Source organism: Drosophila busckii, unplaced genomic scaffold, assembly GCF_011750605.1.
Source record: "Drosophila busckii strain San Diego stock center, stock number 13000-0081.31 unplaced genomic scaffold, ASM1175060v1 chrUn_07, whole genome shotgun sequence".
Classification (NCBI taxonomy): domain Eukaryota; kingdom Metazoa; phylum Arthropoda; class Insecta; order Diptera; family Drosophilidae; genus Drosophila; species Drosophila busckii.
In genome coordinates, this window is record NW_022872723.1 from 1,830,715 (window position 1) to 1,849,073 (window position 18,359).

General features: G+C 42.2%; 1 protein-coding gene across 1 annotated transcript; it reads left to right on the forward strand.

The window, feature by feature from the left end:
• Positions 1-1,384: 1,384 nt before the first annotated feature.
• Positions 1,385-18,120, forward strand: LOC108600710 (homeobox protein caupolican). The gene is made up of 5 exons (XM_017988440.2): positions 1,385-2,196; positions 4,783-5,448; positions 13,301-13,407; positions 15,614-15,918; positions 16,065-18,120. The coding sequence occupies exons 1-5, from the start codon at positions 2,155-2,157 to the stop codon at positions 17,048-17,050; spliced, it is 2,106 nt and encodes a 701-aa protein (XP_017843929.1). The 5' UTR covers positions 1,385-2,154; the 3' UTR covers positions 17,051-18,120.
• Positions 18,121-18,359: the final 239 nt, after the last annotated feature.

Below are 18,359 nucleotides of genomic sequence, written 5' to 3' on the forward strand. Positions count from 1 at the left end.
CAAGTTTTTCTTATTTCCATTACGGCGAGCAGTTTCGTCGTTCGTGTTGTTTATGGCAACAAATACATGTACGAAGTAAGTACAAGCGCATCCACACACACACACAGAGAGAGAAAGAGAGAGAGAGATATAAGCGTGCGTGTGTGCGTGAATGCAAGCGCTCAGCAAGCTCAGGCTTGAGGCTAAGTATCGACTGTAGCTCGGCAGCAGCAGCGGCAGCAGCAGCGGCAGCAGCAGCAAGTAGCAAGTAGCAGAATTACAAGAGCAACAACAACGATAGCAACAAACGTTATAACAAAAGCAACAACAGCGCGTACAAATACATACATCGGCATTTACAACAACACGCAATAACAGCCATTTTTCTAGTTGTTAAGTTAATTTTTTCATGTTCTGCTGGCTCACTCGCACTTTACGCGCGGCAACATGAACGGGTCCGGGTCTGGGTCTGTGTTCGGGGCAGGGGTAAAATACAGAATCGGAGGCCACACGATACCGACAACAGCAGCAGCCAACAGCCAACAGCCAACAGGCAACAACAGCAACAGCCAACAAGCTGAGCAAATGCGATTCGTGGACACCAGAACTTGCTGTCTCGCTCCCGCTTGTACATCGTGCAATGTTCAGATACTTTATTTATGGTCGCAGCAGAAACAGCAGCAGTTCAGATACTTTTTGCGCTGTAGTTGTTCATGTATCTGTATCTTCATCTGTAGCTGTGACCGCTTTGTCGACACCGTTCCCCTCGCCCCGTTCTCGGCTCTACCCTTTGCCCAATGTGACGCAACCGGTTCTCAGTGTCGGCAGCCACCCGTCTCGCTCACACGCATTCGTGCTGTTGTGACAAACAGCCAGCCCACTTTTAATGATAATCATTATTGCCGTTGTTACGGTCGCAGTGTACGCTCGTTATTGTTGTTGTTGCAGCGTTGCTACTTTTTCTGCTTTTGCTGGCGCTCAAATACAGATACTGAATCAACATGCACACATAACCAAATTCAGATACAGGCTCACACTCACACATTCACAATCACACGACGAGCAAGAGAGAGAGAGAGCAGCCCACAACACAACACAACACAGTCGTACAAATAAGGGGAGAAACGAGTTTTGCCGCACTGCGCTCTCTTACACACACACACAGTTAAGCATTGGGTATCTGTGTGTGCCTTGGCGCGTATCTGTGTGGTGCTGTGTAGTAGCGACTCTGTTTATTGCTGCTGCTGCCGCCGCTGCTGCTGCTGCTGCTGCTGTTACTGTTGTTGTTGTTTTTGTTGTTGTCGTTGTCGCTGTTTTCGATTGTCGGTTGTCGTGTAATTCCCATTTGTCGTACACTTTGTAGTTGCTCAAGAAACTCGTGTTAGTCTACTTTTGGCTGTGCCTCTGTATACGTTGGCGTCGCGTTTGCCTTTTGCGTTTGGGTTTGCGTTTACCAGCTAAATATTATAAGAATACTGCTGTTCGCTCTACTCGTGCTCGCCGTGCTCTCGTCTCCGTTCATCCAGTGTTCGTTCGCATTGCATTGGCCAGTCTCAGCCTCTCAGTCTTCGCACTCGTCTTTGCTTTGGGCCTTGCCTTGCCTTGCGCTTGCGACTAGCGCCCTACGTATTCGCCTCAGACGTATCATCTCTATCTTTGCTAACATTATCCGCCTCCGTAACCTGGCTTGTAATCATAAACAAAACCAGACGTGGATATTGTGCAACGGTAGCTTTTTTACTCTCTGCCCAGCACTCGCACGATGTTCTGCGCTTGAACCGTTAAACCGTCGGCATATAGCGTTCGATCGTATCAGTTTGTGCTATTTCGCATCGATCGTACATAATTGCGTCGTGGTCCGAAACTGAAAAAGTGCATTTTTTAAATACATACTTACTCCACCTAAAATAAACTAAATGAAACAAAATGTCTCGAAATGGAAACCCAATTAAACATAATCACCAAAATGCAAAATCGTAAAAAATAATAACAGCAATTGAAACAGGATATCCCAAATTACAATAATAACTCCTGAAATTGTGCCAATTCAGTCTATTCAAATATACATAAGTATATAGAAATACATACATATATGAGAAGTTCAACGGCAATCCGAATCGTGTCGCGCACTTCAAGAATAATTATTAGTTGTACTTGAATATCGAATTCAATTAAATGACAGTGCACAGTAATGAAACCGGTGTATGTTTAGTAATGGTGCGTATACTGATAATACATACTATGTAAAAGTCAAAAAGTCTGTAAAATAATTATCCCATTAGGCTCATATCGAAAGAATGTTCCAATTGAAGGAAATGCAATTTAATAAAAAAAAAAAATTAATATCTCTCTCGGAAGAATTCTTGTTCGTCCGATTTGTATAGCCAACGGTTGAAAAGTCCCACAAGCCAATAGGACGGCGGCACATGGTGATCCTCTAATTAATTATAGCTTGTCCGACAAGGTGTAAGATGTGACGATTCGACTTGAAATGGACCAGATCTTTCTTGAAACAGAACGGCAAAACAATTTAAAAATAAATCGAACAGAAATTTTAAATCGATGTCTGCCAAATCCCCGCTGAATCCCAAAATGTCAACGATGCAATTCTCGTGTCTATCTTTATACATACATTTGTATCTTAAAAGTATATAAACAATTTACTTGATATACTTGCATGGGTTATGAAGTATTCACGATTACACACGCACTACTACCTATGTTTTAACAAACTTATGTTAAATTAAAATGGCTACATAGGTTGTAATGAAAATCTAACTACGAGTAGCAGTGATCACATGGGAAAGGCTCCAGTTTTTTGCCTACAACTTTTAGATAGATTATTATCCTTATCGGCAGTGGGAGCTAGAACCACCTACCGACAAATAAGCATATTTACACTCCCAGCTACTTGCCTTTTCATACGTACACACCAATTACATACATACATATATGTATATGAATATGTACATTCATATCGCAAACACTTTAGAGTCACAAACATAACTTACAAATATATAGCTGTAACAACAGCTTTAAAAGTAGCAATAAAATGCTTGCGATGAACATAACAAAAACAAAACACGTACTTCTATATACAGATGTACGTACATTTGTATGTAACACATGTACGTATGTCTTTTTAAAAAGGTATGTATGTATACATACATACATATATGTGTATGTGCGTGTGTGTGTGTGTGTAGTGTGCAATGCAACTTGTAGAACAAACAACACAGAAAACTGAAACCAAAACTGAAAGTGAAACCGAATACGAAACCAAATACAAAAACCAAATTGTAGTCGCAGCGAAAAATGCAAATCGCTGTTTAGATAAAAATTCCTATATCACACATACAGAAATACTACACACATGCTCCTATTTAGGCATATACATACATATCTTGTATATATGGATTCTGTAGCTGAGTAGGGATCGAGTGTGTAGTTATTCAACACTTTCAAAGTTCTCAAGTTGATGAGAACGAGGATCTTACCTTCATATGGATATGTGGGCACACACAGATTTTGATTCTTATGTACGCAGACACATACATACATATCTATTTACAATCTATTTACATATACATACATATACATATATGTATGTACATATAATAACTCAAGCTTAAACGTTACATACATATGTACATATGTATCTACATATGTCTAAGGCATTTACTAGCCATAGGAGTCATCAGACGATCGTCGATCAAAATCGGCGGCTTACTCAAAGGCACTAACTGATAGCCCACACACTTTTAAAACTTCTACTCTCTCCTATCGGTGCGGGAATTAATTTTTAATCGCGTACAGCCACTTGATTTGTCACTTGCTTTCGTCGGTCATTCATTCAATGCGTACATACATTATGTTGTATTTATAGTATTATAATAATGATTGATGTGTGTGCGTGTGCTTTGTTCTCTTTTTGCGCTTTTCGACAAGGATCAATCGTTAAAAAGTATGTGGCGTGGAGAAGCGAATCCAAAACTAGAACTTCATAGAAAACAAAAGACAAAGTGAAAATAACAACCGAATAAAGTTTACAAAAGCAGCTAAGGAAACGATAATAAATATCGTTGATACGAAACTTGTTTGCATCTCCAAATGTCTTTTGCTGTTGGAGTTGGTCTTACGGCTCTTGTTTGTTGCTCTTGGTTAACTTAAAGTGTTGACAAAAGCGCGCGATTGACGCACATAAACACATACATACATACATACGTATGTATGCATTGAAAAGGAACAAGAGCAAAAATCAAAGCATGTGCGATCGAGAGCTTAGAGCTGGGTTCCGTACGGCATGGAACATATACATACATATCCATGCATATGTACGTATGTACATATTCAATCATACAGCTCTTTCAACTTCGCCTTTGTCGTTGCATTCGCTGCAGTTCTCGTTGTTGTTGCCTGCGGTGCCAGCAATCGAGTGTGTAATTTAAATCAATGTTGTCAATCGAAAACATGATTTGTTTGTAATGGCGGCTTCGCTTTTATGATCGCCTAGGACCAACAACAAGGGACTTGACATAAGCGTGCGTGCGTGTGTGAGTGAGTGTGTGTGTGTATCTAAATGTATGTATAAAGATAGATAGTGGACCCCTGTTTGCTTCAGGTTGATACTCAATAGTCGTGCTTATCGCAGTGATAAGCGACAACGAGTTTAATTAAGTTTCTCAGCGTTATGGAAGCAAGTCTCAAGCCCCCTATACTATTCAGCCAATGCTTAATGCTCTAGTAAGAAAATTCGAAAATTATACTAATTGATCTGTTGGTATTTCGGTTCCTTTTTTTCAGAATGCCGTTTCAACTCGCCTTGCTGCTTCATCGCCCACCACACCGTCTACGAGCACCGCTCAGACGCTTCACCCACAGGCACAGTCATTGACATTACCTTCGTTAGCAAATTCATCGCCCGCCATTGGTAGCGGTCCAGGACCGGGGCCTACGTTGACCGCGGCTGTTGCCGCAGCTGCCGCCGGCTTGCCAACCAACGTGCCCCTTCCATTGACGGTACCTGGGTCTGGGTCCGCTGGTCACAGTGCAATGGTAACCTCAACAGTGCCGCCGGGCGCGCGTTCCACCTCTCCGTGTGCAGCAGTAGCTGTCACACCGTACGGATCAGCATCGAGCGGAAGTGGAGCAGCCGCTGGTCCGGCCGCTTTGCCAACTGTTGGCGTCGGCCCGCCGCCAGGGAGTCTGCAGGTGTCATCCTCTGCGAACCCGAACCCCAATCCAAATTCAAGTCGCTGCTGTGACACTGGCCGCACCATTTACACTGATCCTGTTAGCGGTCAAACGATTTGCTCCTGCCAGTACGATATGCTGAGCTATCAGCGTTTGGCAGCAGCCGGCGGTCTCGTTGCGGGACCCGGCGGTGTCCCACTTGGAGTGTACCCCGAAGGCATGTCTGCCTACCTGTCAGGCATTGCGGCAGATCAGCCTCCATTCTACGCTAATCCGGTAAGTCAATGTGCACATTCCAAGTCCTGCTGGAGCCAGCCGACGCTGACGCTCTCCAGGCACAAGTTAAAAGGTAGGCTGTTCATAAGTCATCCAGCTAAACAATGGCGCAATAAATTTGTGAATTTGTCCAGGGTCCAAGATGGACCACCGTCGTCGTCGTCGTCAGCGATGTCGCCATTTAATCGTGTGCCGCAGCTATGCAGTCGCAAAGACGGGCATGCAATTATGCGAGCAGACAAGCATTCCGAAGACCCGACTTTAGCGAGACACTGCTTCTGAACATGTGTTAGACTGTATATAGAGAAGGGCATGAGTATCGTTGGCTCGAGCTCTTCGGTCGCACAGATTTGTCAAGACTAGAATGCAAGCTTGACTTTGCCTATGCTTCAGCCTCTGCCTGACCTTTTGTGATTGCTTGGCTGGCGGTCCAGGTCCTGTCCGGTCGAGGTGATATTTCAAGTCGCATTTAAGTGAATGCAACCTGGTCCAGGCTTCATTCAGTCACGGCGTTCACTATTATCCCAAAGCCACTTGGACCTCGAGCCTCGATTCAGTTACAATGTGTCCGGCGCTTCATGGCGTGCCCATTGTTTGTCGAGTTGCTTCTAATAGCACTATGTACTAGTAATTTGCTTTTGTTTGCAAACAATTCTATTTGGTTTCACCTTCCAGACCACATACAGTGCATGGGTCAGTTCAGGTTAGGGCTAGGGATAAGGCTAGGGGTCAGGACCCACGCGGCGACTGTAGACGTTTCTTGACCGGATCATCTGTGGATTTTCCAGATTAAGGCCATTTACCATAACATATGAATTTGGGCACCACATTTAACTCTATAAATCAATTGATTTTTCACAATACATAATAAAGTAATGAGTTCTTCTATAGCCCTATAGGTATTTGTGTTAGGCTGTAGGTCTAGCAAACATTTTTTTTTTCTATGGACTATGTATTCTTATTCGCTGAAACTCTTGCTGAAGGTGAGTCTTCAGTCCCTTATGCATTTTAATGGATAGGAAGCTTAAAGTTATCTCATTTACCCATCCCATGACTGTGTAAAAGCCAGTTATCCATACATACATACATAGAAGTGTGCACTCTAATGCTCCTCTAATGGCCATATAATAGAAATCGATTGTCTCACTACTGACCACCGATTATCAGCATCACTAATTTGCATTTGTAGAGAAAATTAAGTAGCTAAATGAAAAGAAAACAAAAAAAACAAAACCGGTTCTGTCGCCAGTAGCCGAAGCATTGCATAAATTTGATTTTTCGTTTATAATGCTTTTGCATTGTTATTGTTAAAACTGCTTGTATTCCTACTGCAAATCGTCGTACTTAAGATTATTCGTAAGTCTCTTGTGGACTGGATCTCTTTTTAAATATGCAACAATCGCCGATGCAATCAGCAATGGTCATAAGCAATTGATTATTGCTCAGTCATTCAAAATTAAAAATGTGGCAAAATGAATTTAAACAAAATTTGTTTGAATGCAATATTTATTTGTAAATGTGATGTTGTTCATTCTTTATTAAAAGCACTTGACATTTTTAAAAAATTTCCGCCAGTATTAAAGGGTAACTGCTCTGAATAATCAAGATCCTTTTGTTGGCCAATCTGTTGCATCATTAGAGTATTCCAATTCTAATAAAAAGATAACGAGAAACGTCCCGTGAGGCAGCCCTGGTGCAATCATATGCACATACACAAATACAGATGATATGGCATAGGAACATATGTCTGTACTCTAGAATGTCATATTGATTGAAGCGTTTAAAAGCCAAAACTGTTTAAATTTTCCGCCGCTCAACTGCATAAATCATTCGAAGATCGTAATTAGTCATTGCGGCATTTTTCAGAGTCTCTGGCGCTTGCTAGCACCTCAAACTGGAGCAATTTTTCTTAGCCTCTACTTACTATACATACATATCATTCGCTTGGAGTTGTAAAAGTGTCGGCTCTGCGTGGTGGATTCATTACTTTGACACGAGCTGTCAAGCGGCTGTCATTTCGCCGCAGCACGGGAATATATTTTGTTGTCTTCGACTCGACGCATGCTAAATGGTGGATGATGGTTGATGTGAAGGTGGATGTGCCCTGGCCCATGTATGATAGTGTAATGCCGCGGTACGGCCCGGCCCGGCCGGCTGTCATTTCGAATCGGAAGAAAACATTTGAAGAGCACCGCCTGCCAACAAATAGGCCAAGCAGCCCAAGCTGCGCCCGGTGTCACTGAGGGCGTCGACTGCTGCTATTCGTACCTTATTAATAAATTTGTCAACGCACAAGTGACAGGCCGTCCTCCTGCGATACACCCCCATCTCCGTCGCCGTTTCTGCCTCCGACCGCCGGTCGTCAGTTTATCTTTTTATCCTTAAGGTCGACATTGACGTTAGCGCATATGTTGCGTTCGGAGCGTGCTTGCGTGATTCAGCTGCTGCCTTTGTACAGACCAATTAGGCGACTTTTATTTAACTATGCGCACACTCTTACTCATACGCATATACTATGCTTTTTTTTTTTTTTTTATGGAGGAGGTTAAAATCCAATGCCTGAAGACACCTTCAAAAATACCGTCGTACTAATGGTGTGTGGGGCATGCTCCCACTAACCTATAACAATCCTCCTCCCCTGGCTGAATTCCACCCCGGAACCGAGTAAACATTACTACGGGGTGGAGCCGTTTTTGTGCTGTTAGCACGCCTGGTACCCGCGTCCGGGTCCCCTGTCCTTGGCGTATGGAGATGGTACGCATCGATAGTTCCACATAAGTGGAACGTCGGAAGCGATTTGGCCTGAGATCAGGCGCAATCGAGTCTTCTGTCTGGTTCTGTTATGAGCTATGAACTCAGGCGTCTGTTGAAGTCGTCAGTTCGTCTAACCAGTCTATCTCCACTGCATCGCTGCTACCGCCGTCTGCTTCCGTCGTCTCTGCTACCGCCGTCACTGCCGCCGCCGTCACTGCTGCTGCTGCCTTTGTACAGACCAATTAGGCGACTTTTATTTAACTATGCGCACACTCTTACTCATACGCATATACTATGCATACAGCTATGTATGTATGTATATAAACGCATTGAATTGGAAGTAAACACTATACACCTTGAGTCCAGTATAAAAGCTATATTTGCCGTATTGGCCAAAACTAGGACCAAGGGAAAAGGCGAAGAGGTGGATGCGAGTGTAGCAATGGCGCCAGCTGTCAGGAGTATATTGACTTTTTCATACTCTAAGTGGCACAACATTATCAACAACAACAATAACAACAACAACAACAACAACAACAACAACAACAACAACAACAACAACATCAACATCATCAACAACAACTTTAACAGTAACAACAACGGCAAGGAGCATAACAATGCAGGCATGAAATTTCGCACTCGACAATAATCTTACTCGGGGCAACGGAGTCAGCTACACACCAATGTGTGTGTGCGTGTATATTTGGGGGTGTATCATATCCATGTATGAATAACCGAGCTAACATCCATGTCCTCGGGGAGCTGCAAAAACTTTAGCCGCTGGCAAAAGTAACAGAAAACAACTACAAATCGGACTACTCACTTGCACCAATGACGGCTGGAGCACTTAGCTCCTCCATCCCTGTTCCCTATCGACCCACACATGCGAGGCACATGAACAACCCTTACAAGAGCAAAAGCTGCAGATTTGCCAGAGAATGTACATGCACTGATTTGTCAACTTTCAAAATGTCGAAGTGTCGGCGTCGTCCTCGACGACGCGTCGTGCGTTCTTTCGGGGGTTGCTGTACTAATAGCAAGGTGACGTCTGGGCTTGAGCTGGGCTTGAGACCCGTCCTGAGGATGGGCGAAGTACTAAATACATTTACTTCTCCCCACACCACTCATTTTGTTCTATTGTTGTTGGTGTAAGTGTTGTGGAAAGTTTTTGTGTTGCTGCCGTTGTTGTTTGGCTTTTTGGCAAAGTTGAAAATGTTCGTTAACAGTAAATTTTGCACTTTTATAACATGAGTGTATGGGTGTGTGGGTATCAATGCGATGGGGCGATGGGTTCGGTGGTTCATGTAGGCTAAAGAGAATGTTTCAATGGCCTCCTACAACAAACAAATTAGCAGTCATGGCAACGCCAGGGAACAATGGACAAACAAACAAGCCAAGCAGCAGGAGCCACACTTACAACTTTCAAAAAACAACAGCAACAGCAGCACAGCTTCTGGCGCTACATTCACATCTTCATTCTCATACTCAAACTATGGCCACAGCCACAGCCACAGCCACGTTGACATCCATATCGTCGCCACAGTTATACAATAATAGAATAAGCGCCAAGCGCAGTAGCTGTCAACAGCCGTAGATGAGGAAGGCAAGTGAATTTATGCCGGAGACAGAGCTTCTTTACAAGGGAATGGTGATAGACGCACAATCTCCACTGTCGCCCGTCAGTGTGTCATTCTATTTTGAAAGTCAAAGTCTTCGAAGGTTCGACGGTTCAGTTGTGATTCCAATTCAGTTACTGATTCCATTCATTCCTTGGTGGCAGTTCGGTTCGACAAGTACAGACAGGAATGTGCTGAGTAAACGTGCGCCTATTTTTAAATCGAAGCAGCAATTAATTAACTCGACCCGTCATTACGCGCATCATTCGCATCGCAGCGCATCAGGCGACAGACCACAGGCACGCCACAGTGGCCGGGCTCTCCATAGTCAACGCCAAATTAATGAAAATTGCACTGGAATTGGCGTCACAATGTGGTCGCCAGTTATCCATAAGGAATCCCCAACGACAATGGCGTGAAGCGCCCTGATTTCATCAGTATTTTCGCTTAGCCAGCAAAGCTTTTTGCGGCTCAATCTTAATTTGAATTAATTAACTTGCTCTCTTTCAATGCCTAATCGACGCAGCGAAATTATACTCCACAATGCCTGAATCGCCACAGTCCGCTGTAGGAGTCACTGCAAATCTCTACAGGAGGCTTCTTAGGCATTTTGTGGCATTTAATACATATATGTATGAAAGAAAACGCAATCAATAAATTTCACATTTCCTTAGTCACGTCTGCTTATATAATTATAATTATATGTCAGTTGTAGGCAAGTAGCATTAAATTAGGATAAAACGCTTTAAGAATAATGACTGATACTGGAGTTGCAATGTTTATTTTAAACGCTTGTTCGAAAATACCTCAAAAGCGTGCCGCGTAGCCAATACGGGGAAGGTATTAAAGAAAAATTTTCCCAATATAGCTATGGTATATACAGGTTGTTAATGATTCTCATCTCATGCACAAAATCAAGATAGTCATGAGTGAACAGCGGAAGTGAATGCTGGACTACAACGTAATACTTCTTATGTACTATGCCACATGTAAGAAGTAGCACAGTCAATAATTTATGGGATATTCTTGTTGCATTCAACGCGGCTAACTCGCATGACATGTCCAGGAACATGTGCAGCACGCATTCATCGCTATTGCTAGCTCTCTTTATCTCTTTCTCTTTCTTTTGTTTTTTATCTATCTCTCTTTTCCTGAATCATGTTTTCATTCCTCCTTTCAAAGGACGGCAGATCGAGGTTGGATATATTTCGGGTAGGGGGTGCAAAGTCAACGATGTATTCTGGTTATGTTGAAACTGATTTTTGTTCTGGTATTGGAACACTTTTAATGGCAGTACACGATTATTACACAAGTTGTAAAATGTTAACCAGTTGAGCTTTAGCTTCGGTTTAACCATCAGCCTCAACTTAGGTTTTGCTTTCCAGCATTTCAGCTTTTAGCTTCATTGAAAAAACGCTACCCAAGTCCAAACCGGTAATTGATCGCTCGAATGCAACCTCGGCCTACCGAGCAAAGTTAATTCTGCATTGAAGAACTGTAATTTAATATTGTCAGCCAGATCCAAGAGGTTGTAAAACGTTTTACTAAATGACTTCTGCGAACTGCACGTTACGAACGCTTTCTTGCTATAGACCTGGCAGTAGACAACAGCCAAAGAACCAAGGAACCAAACAACCACAAGGGCCAAAGCCGATCTGTGTCGCCATTTATCAGTCTATCGCTGACTTTACTGGTACTCGAAGTTACCACATGCTGGGCTTGCGAGCCTTCTCCGAGCCGCTGGCTGTTTTGGGGCTGTTCGAAGCATTAGCAAGCGATTGCTGCTGATATCGGGCTGCTACTCATACCATACTATGTTATACTAGCTGGCAACATTCCCGTACTGGCGACGCCGACTCACAAACATTTCCGATTTAGTACAAGTCCTTTGCCCTTGACTTGCAAGTAGAGTCAACACACACAACTGAGTCAGTCGCCTGCGCTGACGCAGCCGAAGAGTCTGAAGATAACAACAGCAACAGCCACAGGAACAACAAACTACATCTGCAAAGAACAGTCAAGTCGCCTCTATGTCGTTTGCAGACACATGTGTGTGTATGTGTGTAAACTTGTGAACGGAACTGCCCGCTGAGAGAGGTTCAAACCATCGGGGGGCGTCATGTATTCAGATGCGTATCGATCGCTGATCTTGCATCATGTTTTGCCAATTTCATTTTAGTGTGACTAGAGTCAATTGAACCTGATGGAATGAATGATAATGCACTTACCTTTTAATACTTTGCTCTCAATTGAAGTGCGTAACTACTTTAGCATTCAAAATGCCTGTATTCTCTACGCGGCAGCACCATTTCTCTGCTTTGCTCTCACTCTTTAAAACATTATCACTTGCCTTGCTACAAATACACGACAAACAGCTGACACCGACATCTGTCGCACAGAATTTAGACAACACTAAATTACTAAATGTGTATATAATTGTCATGTTACACTTAATCAACAACTCGCATACACACAGACATATGCATGTGAATCTGTATGTCTGTATTTCTGCATGCCTGCTTGCCTGATTTGTGGCACGAGTAAGTTATGTATGTGATTTTAATTACGCACTGTGGCAAGCCAAGCCAACACTATATAAATACATACATATATATATGTATGTGTATATATAGGCATATATATATATATATATATATATATATATTTAAATGTTGTTCTAAGTAGTACATGCAATAAAGATTTTCACATTCGAATAAATGTATAGGTAGGTTAATAGATTGCACAATGATTAAATAAGTATAGGAAATTGAATTTACCTAATGTGATATTGAAGCATTAAGGAGAAAAGAATTTGTACATTTATAACACATGAATGAGGCTTTAAAAGTTTGTTCTCTTCAAGCACAGGCATTCACAAATATACATATTGTACTATATGTGCGAACATACAAGCACATTATCATTATTATATAAAAAAAAAAGGTCCGAAGCCAAAGTGAATATAGTAAATAAAACAATGCAGATGGGGACGCAGATGTGTCACGTATTCTGCTCATGATGTTGAGACCTCTGGATTACTGATCCCGCTTATCTTTTGAATTTCTTTTTATACAATGGGAAACGTCAATTACTTACAAGTCAAATTTTAGGCAAAACGTGTATTTCACAAAGTTTAATTTTTACAATCTTACCATTTTTTGGGAAATGTTTACCAAATCCTATTTTTAAATTAAAAATATTCTCTTAGACGACAGCTGACGGTCGAGTTTTACGAATTATGCCCACTGTACCAATTTCAAAACAATCTCCCGCTGATATGAGAATAAGCTTCATACATAAAATAAGTACTAATGATTTGTTTAACATGATTTTTAATAATTTTGGTTCAAGGTCTTAGTTAATAACCAATCAACGTAATCTAACTTAAAAATTCTAGAGTAGAATGATTATATTTTAAAACGTTAAAACGTTTGTCTTATCTTATCAATTATAATTTCACTAATTCCATCTTCCCACTCTAGGCTGGTATCGACTTAAAGGAGAACCTAGTGGCCGGTGGAGCTCCGTGGCCGTACCCTTCCATGTACCATCCATACGATGCAGCCTTTGCTGGATATCCCTTCAATAGGTAAGAGACAAAAATTATCAATAACAAAGCTCATTTGCATATCGGATATCTGCAAGGTGCAAAGACTTAATTTTAAAACCAAAAGAGGTGGCGACATCTTGAATGGTGGTCCGACAGGCGATCAGCGCCAACACATCAATATAAGAACGTGAGCAGCACATGAATCTACATCGAATTAGGGCGCGGCCACCGGCAATAGTTGTTTCCTGGCATCCATAGAGAGAGGGAGAGAGAAACGAGGAGAGTGCTGTATAGAAGTTTGATGGGCGGTAAAGATGCAATAGCTATTGTTCCTGAAGGCGTATTAAGTGCTTCCCAGCTGCATTCAAATACCAACCGAATTTGGGTCTCACCTTAACCGCAATCGAGCCTTGGCACATGTGCGATTAAAAAGTAAAATCAATTGATATTAGCATGCATTAGCTTTGAATTATACGTATGTACGTATAAATTTATGTATTTATATTTGTGTGCTCAAGTGCGTATAAGCATTTTTGACTAGCCATTATAAACGACATAATATTTGCTTGTAATTGATCACTGGATGAAGCGTTGGTATGGCAGTGCCTGCTTCCGTCAATTCGTAAAGCTGCCGACATACACAAAAATTTCCAAACAGAGTTGTAGATTAAACAATCGACAACATCCCGTCACGTCACGTTCCGCCAGGTTGAGTGCTTCTCTTTCATTGTTTTTACTGTAATTGACACCCATAATAAAATTCGAAAGTTGAGTCATGTCTATGCTTATGCGGCTACTGCTAATGCTACTGCTACTGTGGCTTTTGCTGTGTGTGTTTTTATTGTTCCTATCAATAATATTCACAATAAATCAATTTTAAGTTATTTCGATGTGACGTGCTGCCAGCTCTGTGACCAACTGCTTGAATCGATTCCGAATTCAATAGGCAAGCTCATATATATGATATGTAGTATGTACATACATACAAAAGAGTAAACTTAGGAACTTGCGTCTATATGAATTTTTGCATGTGCTAATTTAAATTATGGGATGCGGGGCTCTGCTCTCCCTTGATGAAATCTGAATAGCAGCGCGGGCGCTTATGTCTTGTCGCTGCCATTGGTTGCTTATGGATGCCTTATTTGACATCGCCATCAGCTTCGACTTCGGGCACCGGCTGCATCTTTGGCACCTTGCTTATAGAAGGAGCGGTGATAGGAAAATTAAAAGAATTTATTCAACTGTCAAGTGATCAAAGGTAGTGTGACTGTCGGCGCAGGTGTTTTGCACTCGGCGACACTTCGCTTCTTGAACTTAAATTAATTAATGCTACGCACACAACGGAAAGCCGCAGCCAGTCAACGAATGGCATCAGCATTCGTATCACTCGCTGTCCAGCACCAGCACCGGCACCGGCAGTCGATGAACAGCTGGATGGGCCAACTGCAAATGGGACAGATACACATGTATATTTTCTGCTAACATACATACATACAAATGTACATACATTACCCATACATAACATAACACGCATTCATATAGGTGCACTTGGGCACAATATGTAACACATATAGCTGTGGGTCTATACGTACGTATGTATGCATGTCTGATTGAATATGCTCATGTTAACCGCCCACAAAAAGCGATAAAGGACAACTGCTCCGCGCAGTCAATGCATTGGGGTCCAGAATGTGTTGTCCAGACCGCAAATTGCACACATACATATGCATATACACATACATATGTGTACACACATGCATGCAGCCGCACATACACACTTAGGTCCATGTCCTGCTCATATCCATATAGACGTAGGACCATGACGAGCTAATGTGTTTATTATAAACAAATGTTAAACGTAACAAGCACAAGCGTTGTGAGCGTACAAGGACAAATTAATAAAGCCCGGGCAGCAGGAGCTTTCAATCGTTTAACGATTCGGGACTGGCATGAAAATTGTTGTGAACAACAGACATACAGACTTGCAAACAAGTTTTAAACACAACTCGAATTTGTCGTTTGTTTAAACCTGGCCGCAGATGGGTCGAAATTGCCGGCCGGCTCTCTTACTTCAGTTGTTGGTGTTTGGGCTTAGCTGGATAATTTGAGCCACCTGTTTAGTCCTTGTTGTCTCCGCCCTTCCTTGGCTAACAAAAACTTAACAATTCGACATTCGACCTCTGCCTACGCGATATTAAATATGTATGTATGCGTATTTCAATCATTTTATTATATATTTTTGCAGCTATGGCATGGATTTAAATGGTGCTAGGCGCAAAAACGCAACCCGCGAGACGACATCGACTCTCAAGGCTTGGCTAAATGAGCACAAAAAGAACCCATATCCTACAAAAGGAGAAAAAATAATGCTAGCCATTATTACCAAAATGACGCTTACCCAGGTATCGACCTGGTTTGCTAATGCAAGAAGAAGACTGAAAAAGGAGAACAAAATGACTTGGGAGCCAAGAAATCGAGTTGACGATGATGACGCTAATATTGACGACGACGACGAGAACGATAAGAACACAGAAGACAACGATATGCTAGGTATGTCTGAAAGCAATGATTCTATCATTTATATACCATTTATATGTATACCCAGATATTCTGTTATTATGAATAGACAAAAAACTCATAATCTATAAACTATAAAAAATTTCATTTTTTGTTTCAATATATTTTATGGTTTTCAGATGCAAAGGATTCTGGACTAGGCTCTAGTGACGATAAAGATCGTATTAGCAGGCTGGGTGACTTGATGACAGATCGTCCCGGTGAAAGCAACAACAGCGAGTGGTCAGAGTCTCGGCCGGGCTCACCAAACGGTTCACCGGATCTTTATGACCGCCCTGGCACGCATCCACTTTTTCACCCCGCCGCCCTGCATCATCACTTTCGGCCTCCAACTGGCTCGCCCCCGGATATCGCCGCTTATCATCACCATCAGCAACAGCTATTGCAGCACCACCAGCAAGCACAACAGAATCCTCATCAGACCGCTGTCGGTGGCACTAGCAGTAGTCTGACAGTTAAGCCTCGCATTTGGTCACTGGCAGATATGGCCAAGGACGGTAAAGAGTCCAATTCAGCACCCAAAGAAAATTCACCAGCCAACGAGCTGCCACCGTCTCAGCCAGCCTTCTATGGACACCCGACCCAACATCCGCATCCATCTGCAGGTAAAATACTTTCTCCACTAGCCGCTCGCATCCCAAACTACTCGCCTTATGTACGGCCCGATCTGTACCGCGGCTTTTATGGACCGGCAGTGGCAGCAGCTGCACACTTAAATGCCCCCACCCAAGAATTTCTTGAACACCAGCGGCATTTTGGTGCTACATTAGCAGCTCACAACGGACTCGGGATGAACCCCTTATTATGGAAGGCTGCTGTATCAGGGGCCGCCACTGGACAACATTTCGCACCACTAAGTCTGACTACCAGCAGTAATTCAGGACCGGCGCAAGTGGCAACGCTCCCAGGCGCATCGCCGTCGGCATCCAGCACATCCTCATCAATGGGATGCGATGTTGTGCACATGCCCACCAGTGGTGTCCACACTGCCGGACAACATATGATCGGGCCTATTTCTAGTAACTCGACTAGCTCATCATCATCCTCCAATTCGGGCAAGATCTCGCCTGGCATAAATGTGACTTCCGTGAGCGGCAAGCCATGACACTCATCGCCGACAGCTTCAGCGTCCACGTCCCCTGATCCGTGCGCAATGTCCCCGATGGTTGCGAACTCGACAACAGTTTCTCCGCTCTCGGCATTCCGGTCTCTGTCACTTATCGCAATTCGGGAACATAATCTGCAACAGAAAACACCCAAGCTGACCATGCTTAGGCCTTAGCCAAATGTGCAATGCTCCCTATCGGACTATCTTATGTAGGACAGTGGAGGCGATCGGAAAGAGAAGGAAGGACATTGAACTTTCGGACAATAATTTACTTGTGATTATTCGGTATATTGATAAACGCCGCAAACACCAAAAACTTAAAAACATCCCGTTAGCATGAGCGGTTCTGTTCTGTTGACATTACAAAACCGCACAGCAATTGGCGACCACACCTTTGTGCAATTTTGTAGGAGAAAAAATCCTGTAATTGATTGAATAAATAAAAATATATATACATAAATGCATTCAACATATGCAATCAGAGCTTATAGAGAGTAAATTTGTAAGAATTAGCAAAATCGTCCCTAATGGCATCAGGCAGACACAGTCGCACACAGTTTATCGAGCACGCTTGTAGATTGAACTGGCAATCAACATTCGCCCAGTCCATCAAGTATCATCATAAATTTAAAAAATAGGAGTTTTGCAGAGGTTTGGTCTACTCACTTTGACACGTGCACAAACATTTATGTACATATAATTTTAATTGCAACTCATAAGAAATTATAAAGCAAACAACTGAGGCACTGTGCTATACTTTGAATCCATGCCAATATTCGATTTAAACTTATTTACATTTGAGAGTGCATAAGGTTTTGTATACGTTGTAATAGTATTTGCATAGACGTTTAGATCTTATAATGTCCGTATGGGTGGCCTCAAACATATCAACGTCCTTCTCCGAAATCTATACCCGCCCTTACCCAAACCAAATATACAAGTTATCGCGAGCAATGATTGAATTAGTTGTTTTTGTTTTTATTGTCTTAAGTTAAATCTTTGTTCCTGTCGTTTATAAATCTTATTTTATTTATGTTACTATTATGTACGAAGCAGGCAAATATTTTATTTTGCAAAATTGACAAACATAAATAATTTATGTTAGTATAGAACATACATAGTATACATACTTTATTGCTATATTTGATGCACAAATTAAATATAAGATCTTATAGACTTAGCGCCTTATGCGAATATTAAATGTAATTTAAATACACTGTATATATTATAGCGAACAAGCATGCATACACAAAAATTATAAGAAATAAATAATTATACTGATATCTACATAAAACCATCTGTTTCT

Coding starts and splice junctions, on each gene's coding strand:
- LOC108600710 (XM_017988440.2), top strand. CDS start 2,155: ATGACAGTGCACAGTAATGAAACCGGTGTATGTTTAGTAATG. Junction 2,197..4,782: donor CCGGTGTATGTTTAGTAATG/GTGCGTATACTG, acceptor CCTTTTTTTCAG/AATGCCGTTTCAACTCGCCT. Junction 13,408..15,613: donor GCTGGATATCCCTTCAATAG/GTAAGAGACAAA, acceptor ATATTTTTGCAG/CTATGGCATGGATTTAAATG.